This window comes from Thamnophis sirtalis, unplaced genomic scaffold, assembly GCF_051295495.1.
Source record: "Thamnophis sirtalis isolate CommonGarterSnake01/CBP01778 unplaced genomic scaffold, rThaSir2_p1.2 scaffold_1, whole genome shotgun sequence".
NCBI classification, from domain to species: domain Eukaryota; kingdom Metazoa; phylum Chordata; class Lepidosauria; order Squamata; family Natricidae; genus Thamnophis; species Thamnophis sirtalis.
The window spans coordinates 165359173-165377016 of NW_028261381.1; the positions used below are offsets into that span (position 1 = coordinate 165359173).

A 17844-nucleotide genomic window follows, 5' to 3' on the forward strand; every position below is an offset into this window, starting at 1 on the left:
AAACTAATAGAAAGCTACAGGGGGGGGAAGCTATGGAAGGGTGAAGAGAATGGGTATATAGATAAAAAGAAAGAGTGGAAGGAGAAGAGAAAGAGGAAGGAAGGAAGGAAGGAAGGAAGGATTGATTGTAGGAAAGAAAGAGATAAGCCATCCTCCCACTGCCCAAAATACCTCCCCCCCCCAAAAAAGCAGCAGCTAAAGCAAAAAGGGGGGGGAGGGAATCCCTGCATTGGAGGAGGAAGGGAGGTTGTCTCAAGAAAGAGGAAAGGGCTGGATCCCCAGAGCCCCCACCTTTGAACTCTAGGCTTCCAAATGACAAACGGGGGGGGGGGATTTCCCGATTTCCCGCTCCCATTCCACAAGAATTCCGTCTCATCCTCGGAATCGATCTGGCAACAGATTCAAGAAGGACAAAAAAGAAGGCTAACTATTTGCTCTCCGACAAGACAGAAATCAAGGCGACCCCCCCGCTCCTCCTCTACCCACAGCCAAAGTGACCCTACGGCTTTAGAAAGCCGCCCCCCCCCGGGGAGGAGAGGAGAACAGTCTGCCCACCAGGATCAGGTATGATAAGGCAATGGAGCTCCCATGTTCAGGGGCAGTATACCTTAGAGGCGAAACAAACAAATAGGCCTATCCAGCCATTATCCTGTCCTTCTAGAGACGACATAGGCCATTGTTAGCAAGGAGGGGGCAAAAGTAAATTGGGTTTGCGATTCAGGATACTTTAAAGCAGGGGTCACCAACCTTTCGGACCTCAGGGACCACTAAATTCACCATTTTAAACCCAGCGGACCACTAATATGAATTTTCTTAAAAGATAAATAGTATTTAGTGCAATATTTTTAAAAAAATGCAAGTAATTTTTCTGCGGAGCACCAAAATTTTCTCATGGACAAATTGTCTTTTCTTCCCTAGATCTTGCCTAAAGTAGAGGGAGCAAAACCACCTACTTCCTCAGGCAAGATTGACGTTTGGGCCAGACAGAGAAAGGCGAGATACCCTGAGCAGTGAATATTTCTTGGAGGAGACTCGTCTCTCACAGAGAACAGAGGTCGCTAAGGATGAGCGTATTTGTAGCTCAGGGTTGACACGCTGAGAGGGTCCTTGGGGCTCTCTGAGCTTGTCTGTTTTCTTGCAGGCGTTTCATTACCCAAATTAGGCAACATCATGTGGACTAGCATGATGGTGCGTCATTTAGTTTGAGTAATGAAACGCCTGCAAGAAAACAACCAAGCTCAGAGAGCACTAAGGATCCTCGCCCCCTCCTCTTCCAGGTATTCCCTTTCATCCCTTCTCTCTCTCACACACCTTTAACACCTAATACTAGTGGAATGTGGATTTTTAAAATAAAGCTACTAATAGCAATAGCACTTGGGCTTCTATACCGCTTTTCAGCCCCCTCTAAGCAATTTACAGAGTCAGCCTATTTCCCCCAACAAGCCTTTTCTCTCTCTTAAAAATGCGTGGAGGCCACACTAATAATTTAAAGCACCACACACCGAATATCCCGACTATAGGCGAAAGGATGGCCATCTTCTCTTTTCATCCAGAGAATTAAAAAAAAATACTAGAAATTAACTCTGCCCTTCCTTTCCTTTGCCGCCACAAATAACTGGGCGTGGGAATCGGTACACGGAGGCCCTCTGTGATTCCCCTTTGGCAAAGGCGGTGTCCAAAGAGGGGTTCGGGGGTGCACACACACACACATACACACACACACACACTCACCCTGAAGGAAACAAACACAAGCAAACCTAGCAGCACATGAAATAAGTTGAAAAAGTAGTAGCCGAGATCCTGCCGCTGACTTGGCGAGAGCGAAAGTGCTCTGGAGCCGCATGTGGCTCTTTCATCCCTCTGCTGCGACTCCCTATGGCAGGTCAGTTCTACAATTGATAGGGCTTTTGGTTAGGACAGCTAGAGGGGAAAGTGCCAGGAGGAGACTCTATAGTGGGGGAACCGGACTTCTGGTCCAGAATTGAAGGGGTGGGGTGGGGGGGCTTCCAGTTAGGACCATTGTAGCTCTGAGTGTTTAAGGCGCCCCCTGAGACCCCTGATCTAGAGCAACCTATTTGGTGACTACAAGTGCCCGCACCATGCAACTCTCTCCTTCTCTCTCTCTCTCTCTCTCTCTCTCTCTCTCTCTCTCTCTCTCTCTCTCTCTCTCTCTCTCTCTCTCTCTCTCTCTCTCTCTCTCTCTCTCTCTCACACACACACACACACACACACACACACACACACACACACACGTCGCACGCACACACGATTCCTACACCCCGCGTTCAATCTTCCAAAGCAGGGTTTACCGAACACAACCGCAGCTGCCTTGGCCGAGCGAGCGCGCGGTGTCCAAACAAAGAAACCGGCTCGAAGTGGATTCCTAGTTCCCACAACCCCGCGGCTAAGACAATGGCCTGGTTCCCACACGGCATTGAACCGTTGGCGGATCCAGCCACCGGAACCTATTGCGGGACTCGGCCAGAGAGTGGAAAGGATCTGGAATGGATGGACAGACGCGTGGATGAAAAACACACACAGAATCTTCCCTTCAAATACGATCCGCTCGCCTGGCAGTGGGTTGTAGGGACGCCTCCACGCATTGTTAGGCGCGCGTGTGCCTACACCCGTGTAGACATAGAGGATACGATGCATCTGTTTATGCCCAATCATATACCCCCGTTTCCCCTCTCCTGGCTCCTTCTAGGTGGGTTGATTTTTCAACTCCTGCCATCCCAAGACAGAACGGAACGGATTCCAAATACGCAGCAGGGCAAGTCCTTCCTCAACCACGAACGTTTTTAAGCAGCGGGATTGTGGGTGGGTAGGGGAGGCATATCTGCTGACCAGTCCGCGGACCAAACTCCTTTCCCTCAGCCGGGCAGCGACGGACACTTTGCGCCTTCAGACGCTTCTCCAGCGGCACCTTCGCAAGGCAAGGAACGCCGAGCGCCTCGAGGAGACCTTACCCACCCACCCCCAGGCGGAACGAGGGAAAAGAAGGGAGGTGCGGTGGAAAGGAAGATTTGATGGAGCTCCAGCAAAAATCGATCCCGACGCGGGGTGCGCCCCGAGGATCGGCATACTGTACTCACACACACACACACACACACACACACACACACACACACAGACACACTCATTCACAAACACTCACTCTCACACACAAACACGAACACAAAACACACCATTCACTCTCACTCACACACGCACACAAAACACACAAACACTCACACACGCGCCTTGAAGAGGGTGAGCCAGGGGTCGGCTGAAGCGCCAAAACAAAGGCTTTGCGTGCTGGGCGCAGACTGGAATGCCCTGGGCGCCTCGGCTACCTCACCCCCGGGTCCTGACTCCCAGAGCAAGGCGCCGCGTTCCCTTCCCTTCCTCCACTCCTTCCCGGCCTCCAGACCCCCTGCCAGTTGCTGGCTCTCCCCGCTCCTCGCTTCCTGCGTCCCCGCCTGCCAAGCCGGCTGAGCCCGACCCGCGCGCCCCTCTGGGTCCCTTCCCCGGCGCTTCGCCGCCCCGCTCAGCCCCTTACCGGCCAGCCTGAGGGCAGACATGCGCTGGAACTCGGGCTCCTGCAGCCATTTCCACATCCTGCGGAAGGTCTCCCGGCCGGACTTGAGTTTACTCCAGGGCTTGGGGTTCCGCAGCAGGTCGGAGAGGGTGCCCTGCGAGCGGCACAAGATCCGCTGGGCGAAGATGGCCTGCGGGATGCTGTAGCGCTTCAGCTCGGCCGTGATGCGCTGCGCCACTTCCTTGGTGTTGATCTCCTCCACCTGGCCGGCCCCGCCGCCGCCGCCCGCCGAGCCCGAGGCCGAGACCTGCCGCTCCCGCTCGGCCAGCAGCGAGCCGTTGGCCTGGGCGTGCGGGTGGGCGTGCGGGTGGAGGCCGTTGAGGGCGGGCATCATGCCGGCGCCCGGCGCGCCCAGCCCCCGGGCCAGGTGCTCCTCGCTGCGGGAGAGCAGGTGGGGCTCGAAGCCGTTGGGGGAGAGCAGCTTGTCTCCGGCCAGGTGGCCGCCGGGACCGTAGGGGGCCAGGGACTGCTGCCCGTTGTGGAGGCCGCCCAGCCCGTTGGCCAGCGGGGAGAGGGGCTGCCCCATGGCCGGCATGTCTTTGGGGTAGTGGCCGTAGAGGTTGCCCATGGAGGCGGCGAGGCTGCGCTCCTCGCGCATGAGGGCGAAGCTGCCGCTAACGTTGCCGGCCAGGCGCTGGTGCGGCGGGTGGTGATGGTGGTGATGGTGGTGGTGGTGGTGGTGCGGGTGGGGAAACTTCTCCGAGACGGTGGAGATGGGCGGCAGGTGCTGCAGCGGCGTCAGCGTGGTGTAAGTGCTCATGCCCGACGGGGACTCGCAGGCCATGCTCATGGCCGGGTGCAGCGGGCCGCCCAGGCTGTGCTCGGCTCGGTAGTCGCCCGCCCCGTCCAGGATGGAGGCCATGCTGGAGACCATGGCCGGCCGGCCGTGCGAGGAGACCAAGTTGCGGTGGGTCGACGGCGGCGGCGGGGGAGGCGGCGGGGGAGGCGGCGGCTGCCTGGCGTGCGCCCCGGCGGGGCTCAAGAGCTCCCCGGCTTGGTGGAGGTTGCCCAGTCCGTCGAGGTTCAGCTCCATCGCTCGCTCGGTCTCCCCCTGGCAGCGAGGGTCCCCCCCGCCTCCTCCACCCCTCCCGCCCGCCCCCTCCGGATCTCCGCCTCCCGCCTCCTGCCCCGCCGCCTCAAGCCAGATGGCCGGCCATCTCAAGAGAGCGCCATCCGCGGGGTCCGACGCCCGCAGCCTCGGCGGCCAGAGCGGCAGCAGCCACAGCGGGAGAAGCAGCGGCGACAGCTGGACACGCGAGCGGCGGCGGCGGCGGCTCCCCTCCTGCCCGAGGCTGCGGAGCTGGGCGCTCGCCTCTCACTCCTGCTCTCGCCTCCGCCTCCTCCAACCTTCGCCCGGGCTGCGAATCGCCGCGCTGCCTCTCAGCTCTGCCTCCCTCTCGCCTTGACGTCACGGCTCCTCAGCCCCGGACTGTCCGCCTCTCCCGCCCACGGACGCGCGCGCGCGCGTGCCCCGAAGCCACAGGGCCGCGCGCTTGCTCGCGCCTCGGACCCACCGCTGGGAGAGGACGGAGCGCCCACCTGCCGGCTCCCCTCGCCTGCCGGGACTCTCGGCTCCGGTGCCCCAGCGGCGGCCGGGCTCTGCCTCCACCTCGCGCGAGAAAAATGGGAAAGTTGAAGGCAGCTGCACGGGGGGAAGGAAGGCGGCGAGGGAGAAGACAAGAGGAGGCGGCGGCGGCGGCGGCTCGGGCAAGGAGGCTGGAGAAAATCAATTCTGGCTGCTGGAGGTTGAGCCAAGCGCAGGCTCGACGCCAGCCGTCCCCAACCTGAGGCCCTCCGGGGCGGGCTGAGCTGGGGCGGGCTGAGCTACGTCGCCCACTACAGGTTGGGAAGGGGAAGCCGGCCCACCCGGAGTTGGCCGACTGGAAGTGTTGGGAAAGCGCTGAGATATGTTGGTGTGGAGAGGGAAAGAAGGGAGGGAGGGAGGGAGGGAGGGAAGGAAATAAGAGCGGGAGGAAGTAAGCAAGGAAGGAAAGGAAGGAAATAAGGGAGGGGGAAAGGAAGGAAGGGGAAAGGAGGGAGGGAAGGGAATAAAGAAGGGAATGAGGGAGGGAGGGAGGAAATAAGGGAGGGAGAAGAGAAGGAAATAAGGGAGGAAATAAGGGAGGGGAAGGGAGTGAGGAATGAAAGGAGGAAATAAGGGAGGGAGGAAGGAAAGGAGGAAATAAGGGAAGGAGGAAGGAAAGGAAATAAAGAAGGAGATAGGGAACGGAGGATGGAAGAAAGGGGGGAGGGAAGGAAATAAAGGAGGGAGGAAATAAGGGAGGGAGGAAATAATGGAGGAGGGAGGAAATGAGGGAGGGGGGAAGGAAGGAAAGGAAATAAGGAAGGAAATAAGGGAGGGGGAAGGGAGGGAGGAAGGAAAGGAGGAAATGAGGGATGGGGAGGAAGGAAAGGAAATAAGGAAGGAAATAAGGGAGGGAGGGAGGAAGGAAGGTTCCAGTAAAGAAGAAAGCTGAGGAAAAAAAAAAGGAAGCAAGAATGGAAAGATGATCGATTGGTCCCTGGAGAAAGAAGAGGGAAAGAGATTTGCAAGCAAGCGAGCGAGCGAGGGAGGAAGGCAAATAGAGGAAAGCCAGAGTAGGAAGGCTTGTCTTGGGACAGGTTGGCGGAGGTGGGAGGACGGCGCTCAGTTCTTTGCCTGCCGGCCCCTCCGCCCCGGACTGTATCAGCAAGCCATACATCACGGCACTCCATCGCGCCTAATCTCCCGGTCCATCTATCACGGGCGTTTCTGCTTTATTGCTCGATCCATCCAGGTCGGGGAGAGCGCCTGATGTCCACCCAGCAGCCTAGCAGCCGCCACTACGCTCCCCGTCCCCCCCCCACCCCGTCTTGTTCCACTTCTGCCTTTGTGTGGATCGCCCTTCCGTCCGCCCTGCAGACAGACAGACAGACAGACACATGGACACACACACACACACACGCACACACGCACACACACACACACCAGTCCCAAACCGAGCTCCCTTCCTCGGTCCTGCCTCCCCCCCCGCGCGCTTCTCCGCTTTTGGAGCTAGCTGAGGGCGCTGAGAGGGGGGGGGCTTCTCCGGCTCCGCGGCACGGCCCCCTCCCGCGCTGCCCTTATCGATCGCGCAGCTCGCTGGGAATGGAGGGGGGGGATGAAAAGCTTTTACTTGAGGCTGCAGATGCTCTGTAGGCAGCCTTCAGGGAGGAGGGGGGAGGAAGGATGCTTGGTGAGGATGGAGGGGCACGGTTTGAAATACCCCCCCCCGCCCCACGCGCGCGAACACACACACACACACACACACACACAACTCCCTCCGCCCAGCCCTTGCGCTGTATCCGGAGGCTCGCTTCAAACAGGTCTTCAGCCCAAACTCAAGGCGGACAAAAGCCTAGCCGTCGAAGGCTGAAGGAGGAACCCACAGCCGGGCGTTGCTGAGCTCTGGCCGACGTGTGAGCGTTAGAAGCTGTTCATGAAGACCCCCGTCCTTCCCTCTTCGCTCTCCACCTCCCACCTCCACCCCCCACCCCGCCAGTCTCTGAGCAGCAGCTGCCCAAGTTCAGCCCCGAGTTCCCTGTTGATATTGTGGTAGTGAACTTTGGCAAGTCCAACGGTCTGGCTCGGAAGGGGGGGAGAGAGGGTGAGTTTGAAAAAGAAAGGGCCGGCAATGACTACGCCAACAACACAAGCACACTGTCAATGAAGCATGGCTGGCTGGGGGATTCTGGGAGTTGAAGTCCACAAGTCTTAAAGTTCCCAAAATTGGGCACCCCTGCGTTAAAGATTCGAGGTCCCTCCTCGATGATATTTACCTTCTAGGTGGAAAAGCAGCCCCGGTTTATTTATTTGATTTACACGGCGCTGCTCTCCATTGGTGTGTGGGTGTGTGTGGGTGTCAAGGCTGCTAACTACTTTTAAGAACGAAAGTCATTCAAAACAACAAAAAAAGGTTTCTTTTTTTTTAAACTTGGGGAGACTGACATCTGTCCTTAGGACCAGTTACTATTTGTTCTGAGTCTACCCAATATTTTGAATATAAGTTAAGGCAACCTATGGAATATAAGGCTACCTATTCCCCTCTCCCTCCCCAGGGTTCTCCAGATGTCATCCATACTGATAAAGGATTGTATCTCTAGAGATTCTCAGTTATCCAGGGCATGCTTGTCCCAAAGGTGTTTTTTTTCAGAAGGCAACTGGACTTTCTTGTTTTTTTCTTTTGAAGACCTTTCACTTCTCATCCAAGAAGCTTCTTCGACTCTGACAGGATCCTTCCACTCTTCACTATCCTCAAAAGAAAAACAAAAGAAAAGAAAAGAGTCCAGTTGCCTCCTGAAAAAGCACCTTTGGGATTGTATCTCTAGCTTTCTCTCTCTCTCTTCCATCTCTCATCTGTTATCTATCTATCTATCTATCTATCTATCTATCTATCTATCTATCTATCTATCTATCTATCTATTATCTATCTATCTATCATCTATCTATCTATCTATCTATCTATCTATCTATCTATCTATCTATCTATCTATCTATCTATCATCTATCTATCTATCTATCTATCTATCATCTATCTATCTATCATCTATCTATCTATCATCTATCTATCTATCTATCTATCTATCATCTATCTATCTTCTATCTATCTATCTTTCTATCTATCTATCTATCTATCTATCTATCATCTATCTATCTATCTATCTATCTATCTATCATCTATCTATCTATCTATCTATCTATCATCTATCTATCTATCTATCTATCTATCATCTATCTATCTATCTATCTATCTATCTATCTATCTATCATCTATCTATCTATCTATCTATCTATCTATCTATCTATCTATCTATCTATCTATCATCTATCTATCTTCTATCTATCTATCTTTCTATCTATCTATCTATCTTTCTATCTATGTTTCTATCTATCTATCTATCATCTTATCTATCTTATCTGTCTCTAAGTCTCTCTGCCTGCTTGTCTGCCTATCTAACATCATCTATCTACCTTATATTCACATCATGATTCGGATGTTGTAACTTAGCTTGGAAGCTAAGCAGAGTCAGGCTGGGTAATATTTTGGGTGGGGGACACCAGAGGAACCCCACTGGCAATAGATAAAAATGGGAAGCTGGAAAACCTCCTGTCAGATGACAGGAGCACACTTGGATGTGTCCCTTCATCCTATCTATTGCTCTGGTGCCTCCCAACCAAATACCGCCTAGCTTGATTCTGCTTAGACTCCCTCCTGTGAGGTTCAAGCCAACACCAAAGGTATCTCAAACACTTTTGCTCTTCAGCAAAACCTACCTTATTTTCATCTCAGAAATCAATTCTGTGAGAAAGTTAATATGAAAGACTTAGAACCCCCTGAACAGGCAGGAGGTTGGTCTTTCCCACCTGAGCGTTAAGAAAAGCTCCCACCTGTAAGACCATTTTGATCTTTTCTGGGTTGTCCTCGAGCCAGACTGGAATGCCACCTATTTGGGAGGGTTTGATTTTGAAGCCATGTCCTGATGTTTCATTACCAGGCTAGGGTGATATCGTCAGCAGACAATACTGGAAAGGCTACATCTAATTTTTGGAATGGAAGGGGCTACCTTTGTGTTAAAATATTCAAGACTGGGAGAGACATGGGAACAAGGTCAGCCAATGAATAGGCATAGCAACTAAGTCAGCCAATGGGAGCTTACATAGATCTGAGTCTGTGCAGAGAATTGAAACAGAAACTTAAGCAGTCTGCTGTTCTGAGAAGTAAACTAGCAGTCTGTATGGGCTTGTCGACTGAAATGAAACTAACTGCTTGTGTTTGCCTGTAACTCTCCTGCCTTGTGTTTACTTGGAAGAACCACCTGTTGGTATTGTACACTTATTCATCTATTCTTATGCATATAAAGAAGTTAATGAATGCAGCTGAATCAGTTTTCTGTGTGTGCTTTCTGGATTTGATTTTTCTGCAATAAACTGACACTTTGATCTGAGGCATAGTTTTAGAACATGTTGTTCAGTGCTCTAAACCTTAAGGTGTTTGTTTGTTTGGGTTGGCTGGGGAATTGCTGGGAATTGTTGGCTGGGCAATTCTGGGAGTTGAAGTGCACAATCTTCAAGTTGCTGAGATTGAGAAACGTTGGCTTAGAACAGAAGGCAATCCGTTCTGACTTATTAAAAGAATAATGAGTAAACAAACCATGGCTAGCACAATGAATCATGCTACGTCAACTTTTGTAGGCTTAGCTGTGGCTAGAGAGTGAAGGGAGGTGATGAGACAGAACTGTACACCAAGAGAGGAATTCTGGGATCCATTGAAAAAAAAAGTATTTTATTCAGATTCTTGGAAGTCTTTTAGTCTGTCTTTCTGGTTTCAGCAGGAAGTTCTACGCAGGATCTTGCAACTATGCAATTTCAGATAACTGACATCCAGACTCTGTTTAAATACAGTTAGTGAAAGAATGGCAACTATCTCCTACTCCAATTCTATTCTATTGTCCCTATCACTCTTGTGATATGAAAATGGCCCGATTTTCGATTTCAATTTTCGATTTGATTGTATTTCTATGCCGCCCTATTCCCAGAGGGACTCAGGGCGGCTCACAAACCAAGTCCGGGGGGGGGGGGGTACAAACAGGAAAAAAAAGAAAGACAACGCAACACCACAATTTTAAAAACAATCAACAGCCACACCATTTGAGCAGGGACAGGAACTCATCAGCCCCAGGCCTGTCGGAACAGCCAGATTTTTAAGGCTTTGCGAAAGGCCTGGAGGGTGGTGAGGGTCCGAATCTCCACGGGGAGCTCATTCCAGAGGGCCAGAGCAGCCACAGAGAAGGCCCTCCTCCGGGTGATAGCCAATCGGCATTGGCCAGTGGATAGAATTCGGAGGAGGCCTAATCTGTGGAATCTAATTGGTCTGTTGGAGGTAATTAATTCCCTAATTCTGGGATCTCGTGCAGCCCCCCCCATGCCCCGTTTTGGGATGTAGCTGGATCAATGTTATAGGGGTACTTTGGCTCCATAGGATACCACCAGAGCAATGACCTGCTTAATATGGTGCTGCTCCTTGAGGAAATTAAAGTAAAGAAATTAAAAGATGCTTGCTCCTGGGATGGAAAGCTATGGTAAATCTATACAACATACTAAAAAGCAGAGACATCACCCTGCCAACAAAAGTACGTATAGTCAAGGCTATGGTTTTCCCAGTTGCAATGTATGGCTGTGAAAGTTGGACCCTAAGAAAGACTGAATGCCAAAGAATTGAAACCTTTGAACTCTGGTGCTGGAGAAGACTCCTGCGAGTCCCTTGGACTGCAAGGCAATCAAACTGGTCAGTTCTAGAGGAGAATAACCCTGATTGCTCTTTAGAAGGCCCTGAAGAGGAAACTCAAGTACTTTGGCCACCTAATGAGAAGGAAGGACTCACTGGAGAAGAGCCTGATGATGGAAAGATTGAGGGCAGAAGAAGGGGATGACAGAGAATGAGATGGCTGGATGGAGTCATCGAAGCAGTCACTATGAGCTTAAATGGACTCCAGAGGATGGTAGAAGACAGGAAGGTCTAGAGGAACGTTGTCCATGGGGTTGCGATGGGTCGGACATGACTTCATAATTAACAAAAAGCTCCTTGAGGAATACTTTTGGATCAGTCTCTGGCCTATCTGGAGACAGAAGAGGCATCCTTGAAGACTGGGCCTTGGTGAATTTAAATAGCGGAGCTGTCCCAAGTACTGATATTTAAGTTAAAAGACAAACTTGGCAATCTCAGATCAGATCATCCTTATCAATCACAAGCTAAATTTGAACCTGCTGTAGGATGCAGTTGCCAAAAAGGTAAATGCTACAGGAGCATAAAGTCCAGATCCTAAGAAGTAATTGTTCTATTCCAAGAGCCAAGGTGGCGCAGTGGATAGAGTGCAGTACTGCGGGCTACTTCAACTGCAGTTGGGCAGTTCAAATCTCACTGGCTCAAAGGATGACTCAGCCTTCCATCTTTCCAAGATGGATAAAATGAGGGCCCAGATTATTTGGGGCCATAGGCTGACTCTGGAAACCGCTTAGAGGACTGTAAAAGCACTGTGAAGCGGTATATAAGCCTAATGCTGTTGTTATTGCTATTCTCTTCTGCCCTGGTTCAAATTTCACTTGGAGAACTGTTTAAACTTTGGGCAACATTGTCCTAAAAGGACAGCAACAAATTGGAACAAATTCAAAGGAGGGCTGCCACAACGGAGAAGAGCCTGAAAACCAAGGCTTATCAAAAGTGCTTAAAAGGAGGTTTGGCCTGCAGAAGAACGTAAGGGGCAATATGATAGTAATCATTTTATATACATGAATGGTTGCCACACAGAAGGAAAAGTGGACAATGGAAGGACCAGATCCAATGGAAGGAGTTTCAGCTAAGACATCAGGTTTCTTGACCACATGAGTTGTCGGTCAATTAAATAGCCTACCACGTACCATGGTGAGTTCTTTTTTTGTTGGACGTCTTCAAATTGATGCTGGATGATCATCTATCAGAGATGCTTTAGGGCAGTGTTTCTCAACTTTGACAACTTCAAGATATATAGACATGTATAATGTTAAGAACATATTATAATGATATTTCGCTGCTGATAAACAATTTTAACAAGGGAATAATTGAAAACTGGTATATATATGGTTCCACCACAAAATCGCGGAGGACAAAATCGCGCTCGACGAAAGCGCGCATTTGACGTCATCACAGCGCGACGAAAACATCGCGCTGTGATCGGAAAATGTAAAAATAAAGCAAAAACCTTACCCTAACCCCCCCAAACCTAACCCTAAACCTAACCCTAAACCTAACCCTAAACCTAACCCTTAACCTAACCCTAAATCTAACCCTAAACGTAACCCTTAACCTAACGCTAAACCTAACGCTAACCCTTAACCTAATGCTAAACGTAACCCTAACGCTCTAAACCTAACCCTAACCCTTACCTTTATGTGAATCGGCTTGCTTTAATTTTATTTTTATTTCAATTTTAAATTTTTTTCGTCGCGCTGTGATGACGTCAAATGCGTGCTTTCGTCTAGCGCGATTTTGTCCTCCGCGGTTTTGACGGGTCACGATATATATATGCAGTGACGTTTTGATGAAAAATGAAGGAATAAGATCTCTGTTTGAAGGTATGAAATACAAGGACAATAATGAACATAAGTATATTTTCTGAAAAAAATAATACTAATGTTAACTAAATATATATTGTAGAATGAAAATGAGGTTTTTAATTTTACTAGATGAGATGGTAAATATTATTCGAGGATGTGGATGTTAAAACACTTGTAACCAAATGACATGTTGCATGTGATGATGGTTTTTTCTTTTCTTTTTGTGTGTTTTTTTTCTTTTTTTTCTTTTTAATTTTATTTTATTGTTGTGTCTATTAAATATATAACAGAGAGATACGGGTTGTGTATGTGGGGGGGAAACATAGCTGGGATGGACTGTCACAGGTAGGGGAATAAGAAACGATACTAAATTATAATCTATTAAATGAAACAATGAATGTATAAGAATGATAAATGTTAAAAGACCTGTAACCAAACGACATACTGTATGTGATGATGGGCTTGGTTTTTTATTTATTTATTTTATTTTATTTTATTTTGCTTTTCTTTTTCTATTGTGTGTATATGTTGTCTATGTAATAAAAAAAAATTATATAAAAAAAAGATATATAGACTTCAACTCCTAGAATTCTCAGATAGCTCGCTACAGTAGGCAATTCTGGGACTTGAAGTTCATCATTGCCAAGATTGAGAAACAATCTTGGTCTTAGTGGATTCCACACTGAAGGTGAGGATTAGATAAGACGATATCTAAAGTCATTTCCAACCATGGTTCTCTTTTGAACTGTAGACCACATAGTTGTGGGGAGCCCACAAGTGGAGGAAGGCATGCAAGTGGTGCTTCCATTGTTCCTGTGGCACCTAATGGTATTGCAGAATTTGGTAACATCTCCACTGAAGACAGACAACGAACAGAAAGGTGAAGTATATTGGAATTAACTCCTGGTAATTTCAGGGAAAGGTCCATGGGGTGTTTTGGAAACAGTTCAGAAGTGCCTTCTTCTAGGAAGTTATTTCCACTCCACAGCTTTGACATTTTCTGGTAACTTTTCATCTATAGTAAGTACTAACCAGGTTCAATTCCACTTTGTTTTTGAAACCAGCTAGGTGTCAGGCTTCCAAGTAACAGCCCCAACTAAAGATGACTCCGAGGCTTGAGGTTCCTCAAAGTTCCATTTTATTAGAGATGTCATACTGGCACATCTGGGAAAACCTGAATCTGAAAGCTTCCAGGGTTTCCCCACCCAAAAGAAAGTCCAAGTCCCTGCCCAGCACCCACATGCCCATCACATGGCCCAATGAGGTACCATCCAAAAGTGGAGATGCCTCCCAGTCACATCACTCCAAGGTGCAGGGCAAGATGTCATTGACTTTCTGAGAAAGGCATGTTATTTTGACTATATATCTCCCATACGCCATATAATCCCCCCTCACATTTTCTCACAGCATTAAATGTGGCAGGCCTGAAGGACCAATGCAAAAGATGTCTTTCAGGCCTGACACTAAGATTGACTAGGTTGTGCAAGGTGCATCTAGATATTCCATGATCAGGGAACTTTTAGTAGTGGTTAAGATGTTGGACTAGGACTTAGAGGAACTAGGTTCAAGTCTGTGGCACGACAAAACCGCGCTCGACTAAAGCGCGCCCGATTAAACCGCGTCGCTGACGTCATCAATAGGGCGACAACAGCGAGCGCGGAGAAAGAAGGGCGCTTTAAATAGCGCTTTGAAAGCAAGCCGATTCCAGTTAAGGTAAGGGTTAGGTTTAGGGTTAGGTTTAGGGTTAGGTTTAGGGTTAGGTTAAGGGTTAGGATTAGGTTTAGGGTTAGGTTAAGGGTTAGGGTTAGGGTTAGGGTTAGGTTAAGGGTTAGGATTAGGTTTAGCGTTAGGTTAAGGGTTAGGGTTAGGTTTAGGCTTAGGTTTAGGGTTAGGTTAAGGGTTAGGTTTAGGGTTAGGTTTAGGATTAGGTTTAGGGGGGTTAGATTTAGGGGTTAATTTTAGGTTTAGCATTTACAGCGTGCTTTTTTCTCCGCGCTGTTGTCGCACTGTGATGACGTCAGCTACGCGGTTTCGTCGAGCGCCCTTTAGTCGAGCGCAGTTTTGTGGTGGAACCGTTCAAGTCTACCCTTAGCCATGGAGAGTCACTGCAGACTTTAAAGCAGTGACCCTCTCAGTCTAACCTACTCAGAGGTTTGCCACTGTGGGGTAAACTAAATAGAGAAACTGATGTTTGTCACCTTGAGCTCTTGACAGAAAGTTGGACTATAAAGCTAATAAATATGATAGACCATGCTGCAATATGTAGAATCAAACTGGGGTAGCATCAGATGCGAGAGCACCAGTAGTTTCATTTCAGGTAGATAGGCTGATGTTGACAGGGCTGGATGGGTGGTGAAGATTTCAGTCTCATTTATTAGTTGATTTTGAGAGATTAAATTCAGGAGCTCAAACTGGCATATAGAGCACCCTTCCTCCTATTTTGCACAAAACTTGTTAAATGGGAAGGCAGGAATACGACGCACGTAAACAAGCACCCGTCAACAATGGTTGCTTAACAGGCAAATCATGAGGACCCGGATTGTTGTTGGGGGCAATATGCTGACTCTGTAAACCGCATAGAGAGGGCTGAAAGCCCTATGAAGCGGCATATAAGTCGGTTCCACCACAAAACTGCGGAGGACAAAATCGCGGTCGACGAAAGCGCGCATTTGATGTCATCACAGCGTGACGAAAACATCGCGCTGTGATCGAAAAATGTAAAAATAAAGCGAAAACCTTACCCTAACCCCCCCAAACCTAACCCTAAACCTAACCCTAAACCTAACCCTTAACCTAAGCCTAAATCTAACCCTAAACCTAACTGCTAACCTAACGCTAAACCTAACGCTAACCCTTAACCTAACGCTAAACGTAACCCTAACGCTCTAACCCTAACCCTAACCCTTAACCTAACCCTAACCCTAACCCTAAACCTAACCCTTACCTTTATGTGAATCGGCTTGCTTTAATTTTATTTTTATTTCAATTTTTAATTTTTTTCGTCGCACTGTGATGATGTCAAATGCGCGCTTTCGTCGATCGCGCTTTTGTGGACCGCGGTTTTGACGGGTCACGTATAAGTCTAACTGCTATTGCTATTGCTATGTCCATTTCTGAAAGTGATAGAGCAAAAAAGAGTGCAAACGCTTCAGATCTGACCCAATATAAATCCCCAATTACTATTTCCTGACAACTGTTCATTTCCTGGAATACCATGAAGCTACTATTTCCAGCCAGGAATCTCCTGGGTCTTGGTGGAGCCTGTCAATCATGTTTGAAGTAAAGCATGTCCCTATTGCTGCTAAAATCACTTTATGAATGTGACCATGTAATGGCTTGAATCTGAGCTCAATTTGAGGATGTCTTTATCAGCAGAAGCACTAATGGATCGATCAATGGAGATTCTCAGTCATCCAGGTCATGGTTGCCCCAAATGTGCTTTTTCAAGAGGCAACTGGGCTTCCTGGTTTTTCTTTGAAGAACTTTCGCTTCTCAACCAAGAAGCTTCTTGGATGAGAAGCGAAACGTCTTCCAATAATGGGTCAGTTCTATTCATTAGCCCTTCCTAGATGATTCCCAATGAGGTTGGTTCGCCCAGGCCTTGGTTGACTCTTCAAACTAAGTGGAAGAGGAAAACAGTTTCTTTAGGAGACTCATATCTCTTATTCAGCTGCCAACCCCCAATCCAGATGAGCAAAATAGATGAAAGCCCATTGGGTGCTTGTATCCTTCCTTACTAAAAAGCAGAGACATCACCCTGACAACAAAAGTGTGTATAGTCAAGGCTATGGTTTTACCAGTTGCAATGTATGCCTGTGAAAGTTGGACCCTAAGGAAGGCTGAGCGCCAAAGAATTGAAGCCTTTGAACTGGTGCTGGAGAAGACTCCTGTGAGTCCCTTGGACTGCAAGGCGATCAAACTGATCAGTCCTAGAGGAGATCAGCCCTGAGTGCTCTTTAGAAGGCCAGATCCTGAAGAGGAAACTCAAATACTTTGGCCACCTAATGAGAAGGAAGGACTCCCTGGAGAAGAGCCTGATGCTGGGAACGACTGAGGGCAAAAGAAGAAGTGTGCTCTACATGGGGCTGCCCTTGAGGAGCATCCGGCGACTTCAGCTAGTGCAGAACGCAGCCGCGCGAGTGATTGCGGGTGCACCTCGATTCACCCGCATAACACCTATCCTCCGCGAGCTGCGCTGGCTACCTGTCGATCTCCGGATGCGCTTCAAGGTGCTATTAATCACCCATAAAGCCCTACATGGCAGTGGATCTGGATACTTGAGAGACCGCCTTCTGCCAATTACTTCCCTGCGACCTATAAGATCCCATAGACTAGGCCTCCTCCGCATCCCATCGGCCAGCCAGTGTCGGCTGGCAACTACAAGGAGGAGAGCCTTCTCAGCAGTAGCCCCGACCCTTTGGAACGAGCTCCCCGTGGAGATTCGTACCCTCTCCACTATCCAAGCCTTCCGCATAGCCTTGAAGAACTGGCTCGCCCGTCAGGCCTGGGGATAAGGATCGCTACCCCGCCCGAATGATGAATGTATGTTGCCTATCATTTTATTATATGTTGTTATCTTAATGTTGTATCCCCCCCTTCCTGGTTTTGTGTGAGCCGCCCTGAGTCCCCTCAGGGAAAAGGGCGGCCTACAAATGCTAATAAACCTAAACCTAAACCTAAGAAGGGGGCGGCAGAGAATGAGGTGGCTGGAGGGAATCACCGAAGAAGTCGGGGTGAGTTTAAATGGACTCCATGTTAGAGGATAGGAAGACCTGGGGGAAAGTTGTCCATGGCATCGCAATCTGTCAGACATGACTTTGCAACCAACAACAACATCCTTCCTTTGCTGGTTGTGATGCTTCCCTCTGGGACAGAGGGTAGCGGAGCACACATCACGTAGAATAACAGAATCGCAGTGTTGGAAAGGACCTTGGAGGTCTTCTAGTCCAACCCCCCCCAGGGGGCGCAGTGGTTAAATGAAGCACTTCAGGCTACTTCAGCTGACTGCAGTTCTGCAGTTCGGCTGTTCAAATCTCACCAGCTCAGGGTTGACTCAGCCTTCCATCCTTCCGAGGTGGGTAAAATGAGGACCCGGATTGTTGTTGGGGGCAATATGCTGACTCTGTAAACCGCTTAGAGAGGGCTGTAAAAGCCC

The 17844-nt window shown here is 49.2% G+C and overlaps 1 protein-coding gene across 1 annotated transcript in view; it reads right to left on the reverse strand.

Annotated features, from left to right (window-relative positions):
- Positions 1 to 4613, reverse strand: part of LOC106554934 (one cut domain family member 2) — a 97140-nt gene extending 92527 nt beyond the window's left edge. The window contains exon 1 of the mRNA XM_014073681.2: positions 3542 to 4613. Within this exon, the coding sequence (XP_013929156.2) occupies positions 3542 to 4613 (1072 nt within the window). The remainder of the gene's footprint in view (positions 1 to 3541) is intronic.
- Positions 4614 to 17844: the final 13231 nt, after the last annotated feature.